Raw genomic sequence first — 19,725 nt, 5'->3', positions numbered from 1 at the left:
GAGCACTTTGAAGTTAGGAAATGCCAGAATGAACGTTGCCCATGCAACCTTAATTTTCCACCTTGTGTGTATGCATTCTGATATAGTTTTTAATTACACGCAGAAGTGATTATCTATGAAAAGTTTGGTGTAAGTGATTTGCCCAGCATAACATAAGAACTCGATAGCAGAAGCAGGGATAAAATCCAAGTCTCCAGAGCAGCATTTAACTGCCCTAACCATGAGGCTGTCCTTTCTCTTTCTGCAATTTCCTGCCTCATTCACTACAAACCTTCCAGCTTCTGCAGCAAAAAAGGGCAGGGGTCCTACAGACAACATACTCCTTCACTCCAAAGTTCCAATTGATCCTCAGAGTAGATCCATCCTGTATGCTGAATGAACCAGGGGTCTTGTGTGTATTTAAAAAAAGATAATGTATTTAAAAATTACCATAATGCATACTCACAAGGGGGCTGAATTAAAGTTGCATGGCAACATTCATTCTGGCATTTCTTAACAAGTGTTTCTTGTAACCTTTTAATTTCCTGATTTTTATGGTTTAGTTAATTAAGTTTGCTTTTATTAATAAATGTTAAACAACATTTATTTGTGAATGTTCTTAGTTTTTAAATTGAAAATATTTTCTATATGTACTGTTTAATAAGGCACTTGCAAATTTTTTGTCTTCAGTGTATGTTTTATCGTCACGGTCTTTGTGATGCTCCTTATTTTACCACTGTGTCATGCTGACCAATGTTTTGAAAGTAAACTATATTCATAAACAAAACATGATTCTAAATAATTCTAAATAATACTTATTTTAAATTATGTAACAAGACTGAATAGGGACTCACTTTTATAATTTCCTGGTTTTTTAATGTAAATATTAAAGATATAGCCCCCAGTTTGTAAGAAGCATGTAAATAATATATATGAAAAGGAGCTGTAATTTTATCTTATTTGCATGTAACCCTTTTTGAGGAAAGTAGCAAACAATTACCCTTTTAAAAGAAATCATGTAATTTACTACAGTACAAACTAAAGGAGTACAGTGGGAGGTTCTGAAAACACAATGTGCTTTTATGTCAGTTCTACTGTGACCTTTCTTTGTAATAATGTTAGTGTCGTCTGATGTAAATCAGTTATCACAGTCAGCTGTTGCCATGACAACCTGGGCCCTAGTGACACTTCCCAGAATGCCAGTGAACTGGAGTGAGTGCGTGACTGATAATCTGTGACGTCTCAGTATTGCCGCTCAGGAAGCAGCAGAAGACAGTAATTGTGCATAGTGTGTGTGTGGGAGGGAGGCAAAATCAGGCTTTTCTGGTGTTCCAGTTTCCCCAAATTTCCTGAAAACAGCCTTCAGACAAAACACACATGGAGACAATGACATAAATAATAATTAGTGGCTGAAATTTGGAAATTCCCCATGGCATGTTTACAAAAAAGGGTCCTGTAAGAAGGTGAAACAGAGGTACAGACTCTGTAAAATAGAAAATTCTGACACAACTTTAACTATTGTCTTGCTACTGGGAGACTAAAATATATATTCATCAGTTTAAGATTTGCACTTTTGACTCATACAACTTCATAATCAAATTGCACAAGCCGTTCATCCATATTAATTTGTCTTGGCACTTTGGATTTAAAGACCACTAATTTCTGCTCCAAACGATCAGTAAAATATCAAAAACATGAAATCTCTCATCAAAACTCACTTTTGCTGAGAAGCCAGGAAGAAATCAACCAATTAATAATAGCTCAGTTAAAAAGCAGTTTTGGCAGCTGGAGGAAAAAAACCTTTTGTATTACTTGGACCATGAGGTTGTGCACAGTGACCCTGTGTAGATGCACGGTTTTATTACCATTAATCTTGTCGTATCTCCCTTGTTGCCCACAATAATTTGCTGTATGCACTTCTTGTATTTTAGTATTTGTATTGCAATATTGTCTAGAGGCCCAATTGGGAAACATGGCCTCAGTTCAAAAGAAACTGTATGCTCATATACTGAAAAGACAGTCCATAACTCAAAGAACATATCTATTAAGGCCCCAAATCCTGCAAAGATGCCTTTGTATGTTTAACTTAATGCACTGTGAGTAGTCCCATTGAAATTAATAGGAATACTCAGTGTGTAAAGTTAAGCACATGCCCGAGTCTTTGTAGTATAGGGGCACAAAGTACTTGTTTCAAATCAGATATTCTTTGTAGCAAGGACTGGATCCTTCTGTGTGTTTGTACAGTGCTTTCCACAGTGGACCCCCAATCCTGAATATGGCCTTTGGGGTGCAACCAAAACACAAATTTTAAAAATGTTGAGTTGCACACCCAACAAACTTAAAATAATCAAAACCAAGCTTGCTTTATTTATGAAGTTTGTAAGGAGCACATTTCAACTGCTTTAACCTTATGTTGAATTAATGAGAAAAACTTTGGTGAGCCCATGCTGCAATATTTTTTCAATTTACTGTATAAAAATGTTGCGAATAGAGATGAAATATTCCTTTAGTACATATATAACGTTGATTGGTGAATTGTGCAGTAAATGGACTGTAGGCCCATATAATATATGCAGTTTAACCACTTAAATAAACATACAAATAATCTAACCCAAATGAGTCAGCTGTTTTTAGTCTCTTAGGTTAATGCCCTGCAAACTAAGGCCCAGGTCATTCCCTCTGATTAAAAACCACTGAGAGGAGTCTGAAATCATTACAAAGATCCCCTCAGAGTGCCTCCCAAATTGTTTCACTCTGTCTCTTCCCCTCCTCTCCCAGTGCTTGGCACAAAACAGACCAAAAGAACACATCCAGAAATGTGGCACATTCTAGGGCATCTTGCAGGAGGGAAGGGGTCATCTGTAGGGAGGCGCTGTGTATTTGTACTGGCTCTGAACCCCAGCATCCTTCCCCCATCCTTGGTAAAGAGGGAAGAAAAAGCTACTTATATATTTTTATTCTCCTTCACTCATATCCTGGTGACCTGCAAAGCTCAGGATAGGATAGGATTTGGCCATAAACTGTGGTCATTGTCGAGAAAGTGACTTTTTAAAAAATGGTAGCATGTTAGTCAACAAGAGCTGCTGCCTCTGTTTATCTGGGGTTGTATCTATTTACTTTCATAACAGAAATGAAGTTTTTACTGTTAACTTTTTAGAGCTAGCACAGCTATGAGAAAGTTAAGTGAATTTTGTTCTGGCTGATATATTAACATAACTGTTAATTAAGCAGATTCTGCCATCAGTCACACTTGTGCTGCATCTCTGAAGACCGTACAATTGGGTAGATGTAACTGAAGGCACTTGAGATTTTGGATTGCAAAATCTTAATTACTGACAGTAATGTACGACGAGAAAAGACCAGAACTTAACTTCTAGGTACCACACTGATTTGAACTTATAAAATAGAAGTAATAAAGGTCTGGATCTTGAAGTTCTGAAGGTACAATTACATTTGGGGTCACTGTGCCTCAGTAGGTCACTGCTAAGACTACCAAATTCAGGACAGACACCTGAGAAATCGGTCAGACTCATCACAAACTGGTAGTTACTCTATTATTAGATTATAACCAAGCCAGTAATAAAAAGGGAACTTGTCTCACCACACTGGTTAACAAGAAGCCAAAAATGTAGTCCCCTTAGGCATTCTAACTCTTGGCTCACCACTCAGACACTAGACTTTATGATGAGTGGTTACTGAAAACCAATTTTGTCAAATACAGGGTCCTTATAATCCCAATAAACCAATTCCAACAAATATAGGGTCCTTCTAATCCCACTTAGCCCGGTCAATATATAACTTAGATCTTCTTTTTTATGTGGATTCCAAATGTGGGTGTGTATGCGTGCCATGTGCCAGAGCTGGAACTGCTTGTAGTAATGTCTGTTGACCGGCACGTGTTACATGCATCAGCCGTGTGATGTGTCCTTTGAGTCTGTGGGGGTCAACGCTTCTCCAGTTCCCTCTTTCTCCTGCATGGCTAGAATCAGAACCCCTGTTCCTCGGTGCTCGTAGCTTGCTAAGAGAGCTCTTGTCCGTTCCTTCTGTAAATAGTTTTTCTAGTTGTATATAGTTGTCTAACAGTTTTTAGTCATTTAGATCTCCCCTGCTGGATTTTTTTCCCCTTGCGGGACACTCCCCCGTCCTGGAGACTATGCTCTGGCAAGCCGGCTTCAAAAGGTATGCTATGTGCTCGTGCTCCTTCTCTGTGAGTGACAAGCACCAATGCTTTCTCTGTTGTCTTGGTGAAGTCCACGCTGGTGCCAGTTCTCCATCTGCTGCTCATTCCTACCTCAAACTCGGGAAGCTAGGGAACTTCGCCTCCGCAAAGGCCTGGTGGAGGAGACTTAATCGGATCTGGCACTGACAGATCTGCCAGAGTGATGCCTGTCACTGATGGTGAGTGCCTCCGTGGGCCCTTCCAGCGGTATTGACACAACTGCCAAAACCCCACCATGCACATAAGAAACACACAGGCATAAGGGCGGCTCCCTGATGGGGATCAACTCTAAACACAGTGTTGCCATCCCAAGCGGTGCCAGGTCAGGTGAGAAGTTGCGTGTTGACTCAGCTGCTCCTTCTCCTAAGAAATCTCATATAGAGAAAAGTCCAAGGACTGCTGTGACCCGCCAGCACTGTCTCCAGTATTGGTACCGAGTTTGCCGCCTTCATCTCTGGCACTGTCAACACCTTCATGACCATCCAGACTTTCATGCCCAGTCCCGACCATGCTGGGACGCTTGTTCCCTGTGATACTTATAGCCAATCTCATGCTGCTATGCATGGGCTCCCCTCAGCGCTCTGGGTCTCCAGTCGCCTTGAGGCTTCTATCTCCTTCGGATGAGTCTTTCCTTCTCTGGCAGCATCTTGCTCTGCATCACCTCTCACCACTGGTATTGCCGGTGGCTGAACCTCTCCTGCTCCAGGACTGCCCTGTTGTGCTTTGTCTTGTGCTGGCAGCACCGACGGCCTGGCCTCTGCCGGACCCGTCCTCCAGTTCTGAGTGGTCTCCTGAGCCAGACTCCCCATTCTCTCCTGCACGCTCCTGTAGCCTGGACCCCCAGAACCAGCCCTACCTGCCAGCGTATGGCCCTTCCCCCAAGGCATGGTTCCATTAACCCTGAGGGGCTGTTGATGCCCAGTGACCCATATGCCTGGCCCTACTGGCGCACTTGGTATCCTTACCAAGACTGCAGTGTACTGCCACTGCCAAATCACCAGCCAGCCCCTACTCGCACTACTCCTCCTCCCATCTACAACAAACCCCAGGACATTGCTGCACCTACCAGAGCCGCCTCGTCCCGAGACCAGCCCTACCCTCAATGCCTGCAAGAGCTGTCTCTCCACCGTCTGCACACACAGCGACCTCACTATTCTGCCTCTGCCACCTCCACCTTCCAACAGCATCCATTCACGCAGTCTTTTGGACTCTTTCCCCGAGATCTGCGAACCCCTCTCAGCCCCTTCCCTGGCTCCTCAGATCGTTTTTGGGGACTGTCTTGCCCTGTTTTCCCACCACTGAGGAAAGATCGCCACCGAATGCTGTGTGCTGGACGTTTTTCACCAGGGGTACCTGATAGGGTTCTCCTTTCCTCCTTGTCACCCGCCCCATGGAACCCTGGGGATCCTTCCCAGTGCAGTCTCCTCTGAGAGGAAGTGGATACCCTTCTCCAGAAGAGTGCCATAGAACACATCCCATGCTGGTACCATGGCCGTGGTTTCTACTTTTCTTATTTCCTTGTCCAATAGAAGGGGTGTGTGTGTGTGTGTGTGTGTGTACGTGCAGAGGAGTGGGGAGGGTGGGGAGTGGCCACCGCCCCATTCAGGATCTCCGGTCATTGAACAAATTCATATGCAAGTTCTGCTTCTGGATGGTCACACTCCCCCTTGTTATCCCATCCCTTCCCCATGGAGCGTGGCTTGCAGCTCTCGGTATGGAAGATGTGTATTTTCATATAGACATCCACCCCACTCATCGTAAGTTCCTCCGCTTCACATTGGGTTGCTTCCACTATCAGTTTTGGGTCCTCCCTTTTGGGATTGCCACCCCTTTCCATGTCTTCATGAAGGTCTTTGCAGTCATTGTGGCCTAAATGTGCCGTCTAGGCCATTCCATATTCACTTAGCTGGACAACTGGCACCTTGTTGCACCGTCTCTCAACTGCCTCCTTGCCGCTTATCCAGACCCTCTGTGTCCTTCTCACTAGCCTGGGGATCTGCATCAATGAGGACAAGTTGGTTCTCGACCCTGCCTGTACACTCACCTTCATAGGGGCTCAGTAACGGCTTGCGCCTTTCTCCCATTGGGCCAATTCACCTCCCTCACTCTGCTCATTATGCTACTACATCACCGTTCATGTACACGCATCTGGCAGTTCCTCTCCCTTCTTGGCCATGTGGCGGTCTTCACCTCAGTCATACCATGTACCCACCCTCATATGTGCTGCCTCCAGCTGTGGCTCTGGTAAGGCTGCAACCTACAGTTGGACCGCTTGTGCAAGCCAATCCTGATCCCCGCCTCCATCCTGGCTTCCCTCACTTGGTGGTGCCAAGTATCAGAGCGGTAGCCGTGTTTGTCTGTATCCACAAAAACAGCGAGGAGTCCGGTGGAACATTAAAGACTAGCAGATTTATTTGAGCATAAACTTTTGTGGGTAAAAAACCTACTTCTTCAGCTGCATAGAGTGAAAATTACAGATACAGGCATAAATGTACTGGCACATGAAGAGAAGGGAGTTACCTTACAAGTGGAGAACCAGCGTTGACAAGGCCAATTCAGTCAGGGTGGATGTGGTCCACTCCCAGTAATGATGAGGTGTCAATACCAAGAGAGGGAAAAATTGCTTCAGTAGTGAGCCAACCACTCCCAGTCCCTATTCAAGCCCTGACCAGGGGTATTCTATAAACCTGGAAATCCTGGATGTCCCATCATCTCAGGCATTGGCACTCTTACAGCAGGATTATCTGGCTATTTGGACTCTCTCCTCAGACCCTACGCTACGAGCACTCCTAGCTATCTTCGAGACACCACCGACTTCCTGAGGAAATTACAATGCATTGGTGATCTTCCTGAAAACACCAACCTCGCCACCATGGATGTAAAAGCTCTTTACACCAATATTCCACACAAGGATGGACTACAAGCTGTCAGGAACAGTATCCCTGAGGAGATCACGGCACACCTGGTGGCTGAGCTTTGTGACTTTGTCCTCACCCACAGCCATTTCAGATTTGGGGACAACTTATACCTTCCTGCCCATTCCCCTTCTCCTGCAAGTCCTACGCAAGGTGTGGTGAAATCACATGGCAGTAATTCTCATAGCTCCCTCCTGGCCTCACCAATATTGGTTCACCAATCTCCTCCATCTCTTCGCTTCCTCCTCATCCCCCTTCCCTGCCTCACGAATCTCTTCACACAGGTGCACGGCCACCTGCAGCACCCCACTCCACAGCCTGGTATTTGGATGGGGCTTGCTTGTAGACAGGGTGTGCTTCGCCGCCGTGCACAACATCCTCATTCACAGCAGATGGCCATCAACTAGAGCCTGCTACCAAGCTAAATGGTGACGCTTCAGCACCTGGGCACATCACCACCTTTACTCTCTGGACTCCGTCTCCATTCCCATCCTTCTGGACTACCTCTTTCACCTTTGACAGTCTGGCCTCTCCCACTCCTCTGTCTGCATCCACCTGGTGGCACTCAGTGCCTGCCTTCCCTCTGTGGATGGGCTTTCTGTCTTCGCTCATCTGACTCTATTGCCTGATTCCTTCGCAGCCTTCTCAACACTCTCCCATACAAATGGAAGCCTTCCCCCTTTTGGGACCTTAATCTCATCCTCTCCGCCCTCACTGAGCCACCATTTGGAGCCCTCATGACCTGTTTTCTCACCCATTTCTCCATGAAAGTAATGCTTTTGGTGGCGATCACCTCAGCGCGATGGGTTAGCGAGCTGGCGGTCATGATGGCTGACCCACCCTTTACTGTCTTCTGCAAGGACAAGGTCTCCCTGTGCCTTCACCCCAAATTTCTACCCAGGGTGGCCTCCCTGTTCCACCTCAACCAGTATATACACCTACTGGTCTTCTACGCTAAACCGCACGCCTTTCCCAGGGCACGCACATTACACTTTCTTAATGTCTGTCGGGCACGACCTTTTATCTCCAAAGCACCCACGCCTTCCATGCTGCACCCCAGCTCTTCCTCACCATCGCAGAGCGCTGCCAGGGCCACGTCCCCAGCTCGCAATACCTCCAAAAGGATCTCCCATTGTATTGAGAAATACTGTATTCTCTCTCACGTTTTTCCCCCCTCTCCTCTGGGAGTCACGGCCCAGTCCAGGCGGGCACATGCTTCCACTTCAGCCTTCCTTGTGAGCGTTCCGTGGCAGGACATTTGTAGGGCGGCCATGTGGTCCTCCGTCCACGCCTTTTCTACTCACTATATCATCGCCCCTGTGGCAGTTGGACATACTATCCTACAGACTGTGACTTCTTGTGAGCTACTCTCCCACGTCTGGAATCCATATAGAGACTATCACTTGAAGAAGAAGAGGCGGTTACTTACTGTAACTGAAGGTAAACCTGGGAAGGGTAACCCTGGATTCCAGCCCTGTTCCCTTATGCCCCACCTGATTGGGCTTATTGGAACTCATGGTTCACATATTGTAACCAGCTCTACAGGTTTCGTAAGAGGACATGCCAAAAGCAACACCTGCCTCCTCGGACCCTGCTCCACAGGAGGAACTTACAGAAGAGCAAGAGCCAGCTGGGGAAAAAGAAACCCTACATTCCCACAATTCTCTTCCTCGCCAGATGAGCCTCTTATGTTTTCCCCACCATCTTACTGATGATTTCAAGGCCTTTTAAGCCTTATACTATGAATAGCAGAAACTTTACAAATTCCATTAGAGGAGCTATAAGAACCCCAGCATTCCCTGTTGGACATTCTCCATACATCTCCTATGGGCAAAATTTGCCATACCCATCAGTGATGCTCTAATGGTCTTATCTCATAGAGTATGGCAAACTCCAGCTACCATGTCGCCTACATGTGACTGGACTGACAAAAAATACTATATTCCACCCAGTGGCTAAGAGCATTTTTTTCTCCTAACCTAACTCCTTGGTTATAGAGGTCATCAACAAATGAAACATGCAACATTGGTCCCAATTGACACCATCTGAAAAGGAACTGAAATAGCTGGCGCTTCTTGGGCACAAAAGCTACTCCTCTGCCTCTTTACAGTTCAGAATAGACTATTACCAAGTCCTGGTTGCAAAATATGATTTTACAAATTATCTAAAGTTTTAACCTTTTATTGAACACCTAGCACAGGACGAGATGGAACAATTTCAAGCTCTCATAATGGAAGGCCAGACAATTGCCAAAGCATCTCTCCAGTTCTCACTTGATGCTGCCAGTACAGTTGTATGTCCTATGGCTATGGCAGTAGTAATGCATCAAGCTTCTTGGCTGCAGTCCTCTGGCCTCCCCCAAAAGGCACAAAACACCAAAAGGATCTCCCTTTTAAGGAATCGTAGTCAGTGATGCCACAGACAGGCTCCATCATACACTTGAAGACTACTGAGCAACACTACAATCTCTGAGGAGCTATACATCTGTGACAAAGAGAATGTACAGTAGATGGCAGATGGCTCAGTGGTCTTGCCCAGTCCACTACCAGCCAGCGAGACCAGCTGAACATCCAAGAAAAGTCCATATTCGCTAGGAAAGGACCTTCTTCTACAATCACTTTCAAGTTGGCAATGTCTTCAAAACGACCATTTTGACCTGTTGGTCAAGGGTCCTAACTGTCTCCCTCTCCAGATTCTACACTGCGCTATTCCTCCCTCCACTGTTATGGGGATTGCCTCTCACGTTTTCTGCCTTCTGTGTAGCTAATCATCTCAGACAGATAGATCCTGTAGCTGATTTCATCCAGTTTAGCTCCTTCCTTCCCCCAACCCTGTTCACCATCCCTCTTCAGGGAGCCTTCTAATGAGAGTTTCTAGTGGCAGGAGGTACAATCTCTTCTAATAGTAGGGGTAATCAAAGCTCTTCCACTAGACTTCTTCAAGAGAGGGTTCTATTCTTCTTTTACTTTCTGATCCCCAAGAAAAGATGAGGCTGGAGACCAATTTTGGACCTCAGCACTTAAAAAACCTTGTTCCACTCTCAGTGGTTCAAAATGGTAACTGTAGCAGTGATAATTCCATTGCTGGATCCAGGAGATTAGTTTGTCTCCCTTGACTTTCAGGATGCTTGTTTTCATATATCCATGCGCCCCTCACTCAGGTATTTCTTGTTTTTCCTAGTGGGTAGGTGTCAGGATTCCCTCCCCACTCTGAATTCTAGGGTACAGATGTGGGGACCCGCATGAAAGACGCCCTAAGCTTATTTCTACCAGCGTAGGCTAAAAACTTCCCTAAGGCACAAATCTCTATTTGTCCTTGGACTGAGGTATGCTGCCACCACCAAATGATTTAGACAAAGAATCAGGGAAAGGACCACTTGGAGTTCCTATTCCCACAAAATATCCCCCCAAGCCTACACCCCCTTTCCTGGGAGGCTTGAAAATAAACAAGGTGAGCACAAACCAGACCCTTGGGTTCGTAGGACACTAAAAACCCAATCAGATTCTTAAAAAACAGAACTTTATTATAAAGAAGAAAAAAAAAGTAAAAGAAGCACCTCCTGTAAAATTATCTTCCATCCTAATTTTACAGACAATCAGATTCAAAACACAGAGGATTTCCCTCTAGGCAAAACTTAAGTTACAAAAAACCAGGGATAAACTTTTCTCTAGCACAGGGAAAATTCACAAGCTAAAACTAAAGATAAATTAATGCATTTCCTTGCTTTACTTACAATTTTTGTAATCCAGATGCTTAGTTCAAGTAGGGCTTTGGGAGATATATTTTCCCTGTCCTGATTCCTCGCTGATCTGGAGAGGACCAACAAAAAGAACAAAGCAAAAACCTTCCCCCACAGATTTGAAAGTATCTTCTCCCCTTATTGGTCCTTTTGGTCAGGTGCCAACCAGGTTACCTGAGCTTCTTAACCCTTTACAGGTAAGGAGGGATTTTATGATACCCTTAGCTGTATGTTTATGACAGCAGGGAACACTACCATTATTGCATATTACCCTTCGGCCTTTCCACCCTCCCACCCCCACTCCGAAGGGTCTTCACTGAAGTTATCTTGGCTATCACAGCCCATCTTCTCCAGTTGGGAATAATCAAATTTCCATACCTGGTCAATTGGCTCCTGAAAGGTGGCTAATTTCTCAAGGTACAGATAGCAACTACCAAGGCCCCGTCCTTGTTTGACTCCTTGGGCCTCTGGCTCAATGCAAAAAAGTCTGTACTCACACCCACTCAACAGCTAGACGTCATCGGGACCACTCTGGACTTCTCCACTGCTGGAGAATACTTACACATGGTAGGTTGCCAAATGTCCAGCCTCATTCAACAATGCACCACAGCCTGCAAACCACAACACAGGCTTGTTTGCAACTCGTGGGCCATATGGCAGACCCTACATTTGTGATACCCTTAGCGAGGCTACACATCTGATGTCTTCAAGCCTGACCTAGGAACTATCTATACCCTCAACAAGCACATTCTATCCAAGCAGGGTTGATATCTCACTGGGGCCTCAATACTCTAAATCAAGAGTGCATGGGCGTGCACACATCCTGAAGTGGAGCACTTACAGGGACACTGCTTAAAGAAGGAGGAGAGGCACCTAATTAAAATTAAGCAGCCACAGAATTTCCAATTGGCTGCATCAGAGAATCCAAAGCTGTTTTTCAGAATGCAGGTGAAGCTGGCCACAGAGTATATGAAGTCTTGGCTATAATTACAGAACAGGCTGTATTGAGTGGGGAAGTGAGGAAGCAGGACTAATTCCCCAACACGTTGCTTGTGGAACGTTACAGCCAAAAGAGAGCACTCAAAAAGTAGACTTATGACTGTAACAGATCACTCCTGTCCGTCGTAACTTGCTAGTGTGTCAAGGGCTCTGATACCTAAAATGTTAGCGAGGTGGTTTCACGCTTCTGAGCTTTGATCTAAGGACACTCGTACAGGTGGGAACTTTTACATAAGAATTTTATTACTTAGACATTCACACAATTTAAATAAATACCTGTAGACTGAGATTTTTAGTGCTACCTATTTGCACATTGCATTTGCTTTTAGTATGTAATCGCCAATAGGGTGATGGTAGGGAACAAAAGCATAGGTAAATTAAGTTGCTTTTGGTGTTTAGATGAGTGGTGGGCAACCTGCAGCCCATGGGCCGCATGCCACCTATCAGGGTAATCCGCTGGCGGGCCACCAGACAGTTTTACATTTGCATTTAGTTATGCAGCTCCCAGTGGCCATGGTTCGCCGTTTCTGGCCAATGGGAGCTGTGGGAAGCAGCAGCCAGCACGTTCCTGCGGCCCACTCTGCTTCCCCAGCTCCTATTGGCCGGGAACGACAAACCGCAGCCACTGTGAGCTGCAGGCGGCTGTGCCAATGTAAACAAACTGTCTGGCGGTCCACCATTGGATTACCTTTGTGGGCTGCAGGTTGTCCACCACTGGTTTAGACCATCACTACACTATAAAAATCTTTCCAAAGATGAAGCAGCAGAAAAAAGGAAGCATTGTAACTTAAAAAAAATTACACTTGTGTTGCAGTGTGTGTATATATGTGTGTATATATATTTTTAATCATAGGTGAACCGCAGAAAACATCATGCAAGACAGTTTCCTCCCCTGGTTTATAGGAAGAGGGGAGGTGGAAAAACTTGGCTAATATGGAAAGGTCTTTTTATTTTATTGTAGAACAACAAAGTGAAACGTTTTGCTTTTGAACTCAAGATGCAAGACAAGAGTAGTTACCTTCTCGCTGCAGACTGTGAACTGGAAATGGAGGAATGGATAACTACTTTAAATAAAATTCTCCAACTAAACTTTGAAGCTGCAATGCAAGAAAAAAGAAATGGAGAATCGCATGAAGGTAAGTAATATTGTTATTATATAATAAATAAATTTATTTGGGCAACATTGATGTAGGTAAAATCCTAAAGTAAGGATTTGTCATGCTTAGCAGCTAGTGCTGTCATCATTTCCACTTCCTGTAATGCTGGAGATCACGGGCCTGATCCTGCCCTCTTGAAATTAACGAGAGTTTTGCCATTTTAGCCTTGTTTACATGAGAAAGTTGCACCAGTATAGTTTATATTGATTTAATTAAAATGGTATAACTAAATCAATAATGCACTGCTGTGCATGAACTTGTTTAAGCTACTGCATTTGTAACATATTGTATCCTCACAGCACAGCCCTGTATTTAAGTGCATTACACTCTGTGTGGGTAACGCAGGGTGCCAAGGGCTATTGCTAGGCTCTATGCATTCTTGGTAATTTTCAGAGGATTTTGGTACTTAAGGTTAAACTCCCGTGATCCCTTCTGCTATATCATATAATTCAGTTGGTTCCCAGTAGACCATGCCATTTATGCATGGAGGCCTGAGTGTAGTTGTGATGATACATTTTCAAGGAATGTGAGTCGCAAATAGAAATTTTTGGCCTCTTCAAGCAGCATTTAAGCCCATGGGAGGGGGCCTATCCAGTCCAGTTGACCCAGGAACAGTGGAGTGTGCGCAAGTAACTAGACAGGTTGCTTCAGGTGTGAACTGGTGCAGTGTGGGATAGCAGTGGGAGGAGTAACTGAATTGGTGTAGTTATATCAGGATGACAGTGCCTCCACATGGACCTTACATTGATATATCTCCCTCCAAAATAGTTAAGTCAATTGGAAAGGAGTCTGACTTTTATGATTTAGGTAGCAAGATGAACATATAAGACAACTTATCTATGGACACAAACAGTTTCTGCTGGAAAAAAAAAAGAAAAAAAGAAAGTTATACTGGTGCAACTTTCCCATGTATGCAAGCCCTTCCTTTAATCAGGCTTGAACCCCGTGTGTATTGTTAGGTAAAGAATTTGGTGTCCGTGTGGGAAAAGAAAGTACAAACTACTCACTTATGGAATTGCAACAATTACTTTACACCCTCCAACAAACAGGAAAGTACACAAAAGTCACTGGATCAAAATGAGCAAGTGAGCAATGGCACACAGTTGTCTGCTCTTTATTTTTATTGATATCAACGTTTATTATTGTAGATGAAGTAGTAATTACAGTCATAAGCTAGTTGTTGGAAATGAAGCATTTTCCTGAAGTTATTAATGGCTGTTTAATTTTAAAATTTTCTATTTTGTAATTGCAGATGATGAACAGAGCAAAATGGAAAGCTCATTATCCAGTTTAGATAGCTACTTTCCTGAAATTGCCAAGGTAGTGTATTCCTTTAAAGCTTGTATCAGTGATTGCAATGAAATAAGTGAAACCTCATTTTAGTAATTTTGGAGGCACAAGGTTGGGCTTTTGGTCCAGAAATAATTGGTCAGTTGAATGGTCAGATATTGTCAAATAATGTGAAAAATGGTCAAATATTTTAAAGCACTTATTTATTAGAATAATAAAAAAGTGAGGTTTTACTGTCTCCAGTAGCCTAAGCTTTAGATAGATACTATTGTGTTAATTTAGATGAAGTATATGGACCCAATGAATTAAAGGTGTTAATGTGACCAGTCACTGTCCAATATTAAACACCATTAAACAAAGTTCAAGTTTGGTATACAGAGATCTCAACCTGTTTAATACCAGGGCAAACCCACTATAAAATTAATGCCAGAGGTTAGAAATTTATTGATTGAAACAAACAAAAGGAAAAGAATCAAAATCACGCAAAGAGCTTTGAAACTGAAATTGATTGACTATTGGAGAAAGGTCTGGTAGGTGAAGTAATATCTTTTATTGGACCAACTTCTGTTGGTGAAGGAGACACAACTAAAATACAAGGTTACAGCTAAGATACAATACAGATTGTTTAGCATAAAGAGCTAACATGTTGTAAGAGACTATTTAAGGTGAAATGGGCACTTAGTGCCTCTGAAATTGCAGGACAAAGGAGCGTTAGTGGATTATGGATTGTTATAATAAACCATCAATCTAGTGTCTTTGAGTCCATGATTTTTAGTGCCTACGAAGTTATGAATTTAAGCTCCCAGGCTCATCTTTTGAAGGGGTTGTGAAGATTTCCTTTGAGGATGAGGACTGAGAGGTCAGATATGGGTGATTGTTTTGTGAAAATGTTCACCCATGGGTGATATGGAGTTTGTCTTTTATCATTTTTATGTGTGAGTTCATTTGAGAGAGTCATGATTCATAGAATATCAGGGTTGGAAGGGACCTCAGGAGGTCATTTAGTCCAACCCCCTGCTCAAGGCAGGACCAATCCCCAACTAAATCATCCCAGCCAGGGCTTTGTCAAGCCTGACCTTACTGATTGTCTGGTTTCACCCACATTGTTGCTATTGGGGCATTTGATGCACTGGAAGAGGTACACCACATGTGAGTCATATGTAGGATGCATGGATCTTGAAAGGACTGTTGTGGGAGGTACTGATCATCATAGCAGTGGAGATATGTTGGCAAGTTTTGCATTTGTTCATGGCAGGGTCTGGTGCCTCTTTGAGTTGGTGGGTCCTGGACTATGGGGAGCTTGCTTCTGATGATGAGCTTGGAGAGGTTGAGAGGTTATTTGAAGGCCAGAAGAGGGGGTTCAGGAAATATTTTCTTTAGGACGTGATCCCCATCAAGTATGGATTGTAATTGTTTAATGAAACCCTGTATGAGTGTCATTGTGTGGTGGAAGATGAGAACCAGGGATGTGTGGTTGGACGTCCTCCTCCCAGGTATTGAGGCAGGTTCTCTCGGGGCATTTGTGTGGCCCCTTCCATGATGCAATCCACTTCTCTGGGGGAGTGTCCTTGTTTGGTGAAGATGATTTTAAATATATTAAGATGTATAACCTGGACCTTCTCCTCGGAGCATATTTTATATCATCTGAGTGCCTGGTTGTGGACAAGAAATTGCTTGGTAAGTTTGGGGTGGTTACTGGATCTGTGAAATTGGGTGCAGTGATCCGGGGGTTTCTTGTATATAGTTGTCTGTAGAGTTCCATTGTTGAAGCTGATCATGGTGTCCCGGAAGTTGATGCTAGCGTGGGAGTGTTCTAGAGAGAGTTTGATGGATGCATGGTGATGGTTAAAGTTGTGGTGGAAATCTGTGAGGGAGTTTAGGTTATCTGTACAGAGGACAAAAATTATATCACTGTATCTCAGGTATATAATTGGTTTTGTAGTGCATTTGTCCAGAAATTCTTCCTTGAGGTCACCCGTCAAGAGGCTGGCATATTGGGGAGCCATACTAGTACCCACTTTTGTTCCCATGGTTTGGACAAAGTGTTTTTGTGGAAGGTAAAGTTGTTACGGGTGAGGAGAAATGGATGAATTTGGCAACATGTTTGGGGTGGCTAACTGTGTTTTTCCATTGTATTGTGGATATTTGAGGTGGGCTGCAATGCTGTCATGAGGGATGTTAGTGTGTAGGGAGGTCATTGACATCCATGGTGGCAAGCATGGTATTCTGAGGGAAGTTATTAATGCTGTGGAGTTTCTGGAGGAAGTCGGGTGTGTTCTGGAGGAAACTGGTCCTTTGTGTAGTGAGTGGTTTGAGGATGATTTCTAGCAGTCCCGACATTCCATCAGTTAGCGTGCCATGGTCAGATCTGATGGATCTGCCTGAGTTCCCTTGTCTATGTATATTGGGAAGCATGTAGAAGGTCATTGGGGTGGTTTCATGGGGGATGAAGTTGTAGAGTTTCTCTTGGGGTTGTTTCAGGAAGGATTTGATGATATACTTAAATTCTTGGATGTGGGGTCGTCTTTGAGTTCTTTATAGTCGGTGGTGTTGGAGAGTTGTCAGTTGGCCTTGTTGATGTAGTCATCACGGCCAAGGACCACCATGGCACCCACTTTGTCTGCTGATGTAATCGTTATTGGGTGGTTGGATTTCAGTGACTGTATGGCAGTCCTCTCAATGTTAGAGAGATTGTGATGGATGTTATGTTTGTTAAGGATTTCAGGCAATTTTTTTTCCTGAAGCAATCAATGTAATGATCAAGTATGTGGTTTTGTCCACTGTGGCATGTGCAGTCAGATGATTCTTTTTTTCTTCTGATTGTCAGTGAGGATGTGGCAGTTGTGGTGGTATCTTTGTTATGAGAAAGTTCTTTGAGGCAGAGTTGGTGAAAGAATTCTTCTAGATCCCCACGTTAGTACTGTGTCATGTTCTTTGTTAAGCAGTAAAAATCATGGACTCAGTAAAGACACTGGATTTATGGCTCATTATGACAATCTGTAACCACTAACCCACCTTTAACCTATGACTGAAGAGGTGTTAACTTCCCAGTTCACCTTGAATGGTCACTTGCAATATGTGTTCACTCTTTATGTTTAACAATCTGTTCCACCTTGTATTTAGCTGTGACACGCTGATTACCTTTCCCAGGCCCAAGTTGGGAATGATAATCACTTTCCTGCTTTAGACAAAACAGACACAGTAGGGAGAGAAAAGATAGGATAGTAAATATGAGGGAAATACACCTTTCGTTGGTCTTCTCAGAATGTAGGATGGTTGGTCAGTCATGGACAGATGCTTTGGGCTGGCAGGTTGGCCATGACAGCTGTTTCTCTAGACCCCAGCTCATGTCCTTGGTCAGTGACATCTTGTGATTAGTCAGGTCGCTCTTGTTTACTGGTCCTTTACAGGCTGAGCAGAGCAGGATAGGCAGTCTCGTCTCATTGTGCTGGTGCCACGCAGTACAGTTCAAGATCAAGTGAAAAGCCAAGAGAGGGAGGACAGGAGTAAGATGCGGGGGGCAGAGGCAGGGCAGAAAGGAGCACATGTGGGACGGGAAAAGAGAGCTGGATCTCACGTGTATCGGGCTGGTTTCCTCACTTGTGTAGTAATGAAAGTCAAGCTTACCCACTGGAGTATCAAGGTCTGGTGTCACGCCAACAGTTTTTTTTCCCATAGCCACGGAGATAGTAAAAAAAAAATTTTCTCCTCCACAGTCTTTTTTTTTCCTAAGGGCCCCCAAAAGGTGATAGGTGGAATAGTTCCATCCTCTCTCATTTTTTGTCCACAGTTAGGTCTAATTTCCAACACACGAATTTTGGTTCATTGATTTCTGCTCCTCTTGTTTACCAGTCATAATGCTGATACAGTCCTTGCGTGGTATCAGTTGACCCTTACTGTTTAAATTAGGTCAGGCTTTCTGTCTTCTCATATCTTTTCTTAAACCGTTTTATGTAACAGATCATTTTAACAATTCATGAATCTTTATCCACTTTTCACCAGTTAGGCTAACAATTAAAATAGGCCTATTAGGCCTCAATCTTTACAACAATACTTATGCCTAATTACAAAAAACAACTGAGTTATTTTAACTTAGAAAGATGTAAAACATAGTGAAATGAAGTTATAAAACATGAAAGAATACTTATTACAATTTTTAACAATGTTAGGTTAGCATTTAAATGTGAATGTTATTCAAGATTGAACAAAAGAAAAGAAAAAATTAATTAAATAAAACACACAAATAGCGCTGTAAAAAAAGTAATTTTTAAGTGCATTTACGCTAGTTAGGCAGCAGGCCAACACTTCAAGAAGGTTAATGTCTCTTTCCCTTTTCTTTTTAATGCGGGCGGAGGTTTAATGACTGAACCGCATTCCCTTCTGAGTTAATTTCTGTATGTTTGTTTAGTCGGTTTAGACTGTAAGCTGTCTGGGGCAGAGACCCTGTCTTTTAACTTGTTTAATGTGCTTTGTAAACTCCCAGGTATATTGATGGCATGATATGCAAATAAAGATACACATACATAAATACATATGTTTGTTCTAGAAGATTCCAGTCAGTTAAGATATTCATCTTTCCCAACAGATGGCATTACCATGTAGTAAAGTGAGCGATAAAGACATTTAATAGGTTTGCTAACAAATGGCACCATGATTCAATCAAAAAGGTAGGCCGCCACCTGTATCAGGGCATTCTTTCTGGAATATATGACAGGATTTGACCTTAATCCAATAATAGGTGGTTAGTTGACCAGTTATTGACATTATTTGACCAGCCAATTGACTGGCCAAGCCTACAGAGGCACAGTTCCAAGTCTGTAATTGAGTTGAGTTAGAAACTCACTTGAAAATTTCTTCATTTGTAAATGTTGGCATCTCTAGTATAAGCTGATTTTGAAAAATTAAAAAATATTCATTAGCTATTGCTGTTTTTCATAACTCTTTCTATCTGTCATGGAGGCTGCCTCCCTTAGCGCTTATCGTCTTGTGAAGTTCCTAATTCCACAAGTCTCTTGTCTCTGAAGAGTTAAAAACTCTGCAGGGTAGTGAAATAAGTGTGTGGGGGGATCTTCTAAAGTATATTGTGGTGATAGAAGTTAATTTGCTAATAGCCTAACCAAGCAAGTACTTTTTTATGTAAAGTTTTATGCAGTTAAGTGTATAAATAGTGCATGCTGGTGTGCTTAAATAGCTGAACTATATAAAGTTGTTTTTAAAAAAAAAATGTTTTAGACATCAGTAAAGGTAAATGATGGCTTTCTAACTCCCAGTTCCACAGAGCTGATGGAAGCAGCCAGATAGCTCGGGACTCTCAAAACTTAGCCGCTCTCAGGGTAGTAGGCACTGTTGAGTTCCTTCATTTTCTGCTTGTGGAAGCAAAATAGCTCCTGGCTTAAGATTCATATGCAGGCACATTTATCTCTTTAA

General features: G+C 43.3%; 1 protein-coding gene across 8 annotated transcripts in view; it reads left to right on the top strand.

The window, feature by feature from the left end:
- Positions 1–19,725, top strand: part of DOCK9 (dedicator of cytokinesis 9) — a 335,650-nt gene that overhangs the window by 135,752 nt on the left and 180,173 nt on the right. For all 8 annotated transcript variants that reach the window (XM_077812928.1, XM_077812891.1, XM_077812874.1 and 5 more), the window contains exons 8-9: positions 12,813–12,987; positions 14,261–14,328. In XM_077812928.1, the coding sequence (XP_077669054.1) occupies positions 12,813–12,987; positions 14,261–14,328 (243 nt within the window). The remainder of the gene's footprint in view (positions 1–12,812; positions 12,988–14,260; positions 14,329–19,725) is intronic.

This window comes from Eretmochelys imbricata, chromosome 1 (genome assembly GCF_965152235.1).
Source record: "Eretmochelys imbricata isolate rEreImb1 chromosome 1, rEreImb1.hap1, whole genome shotgun sequence".
NCBI lineage: Eukaryota > Metazoa > Chordata > Testudines > Cheloniidae > Eretmochelys > Eretmochelys imbricata.
This window is presented reverse-complemented; position numbering and strand designations above follow the sequence as displayed.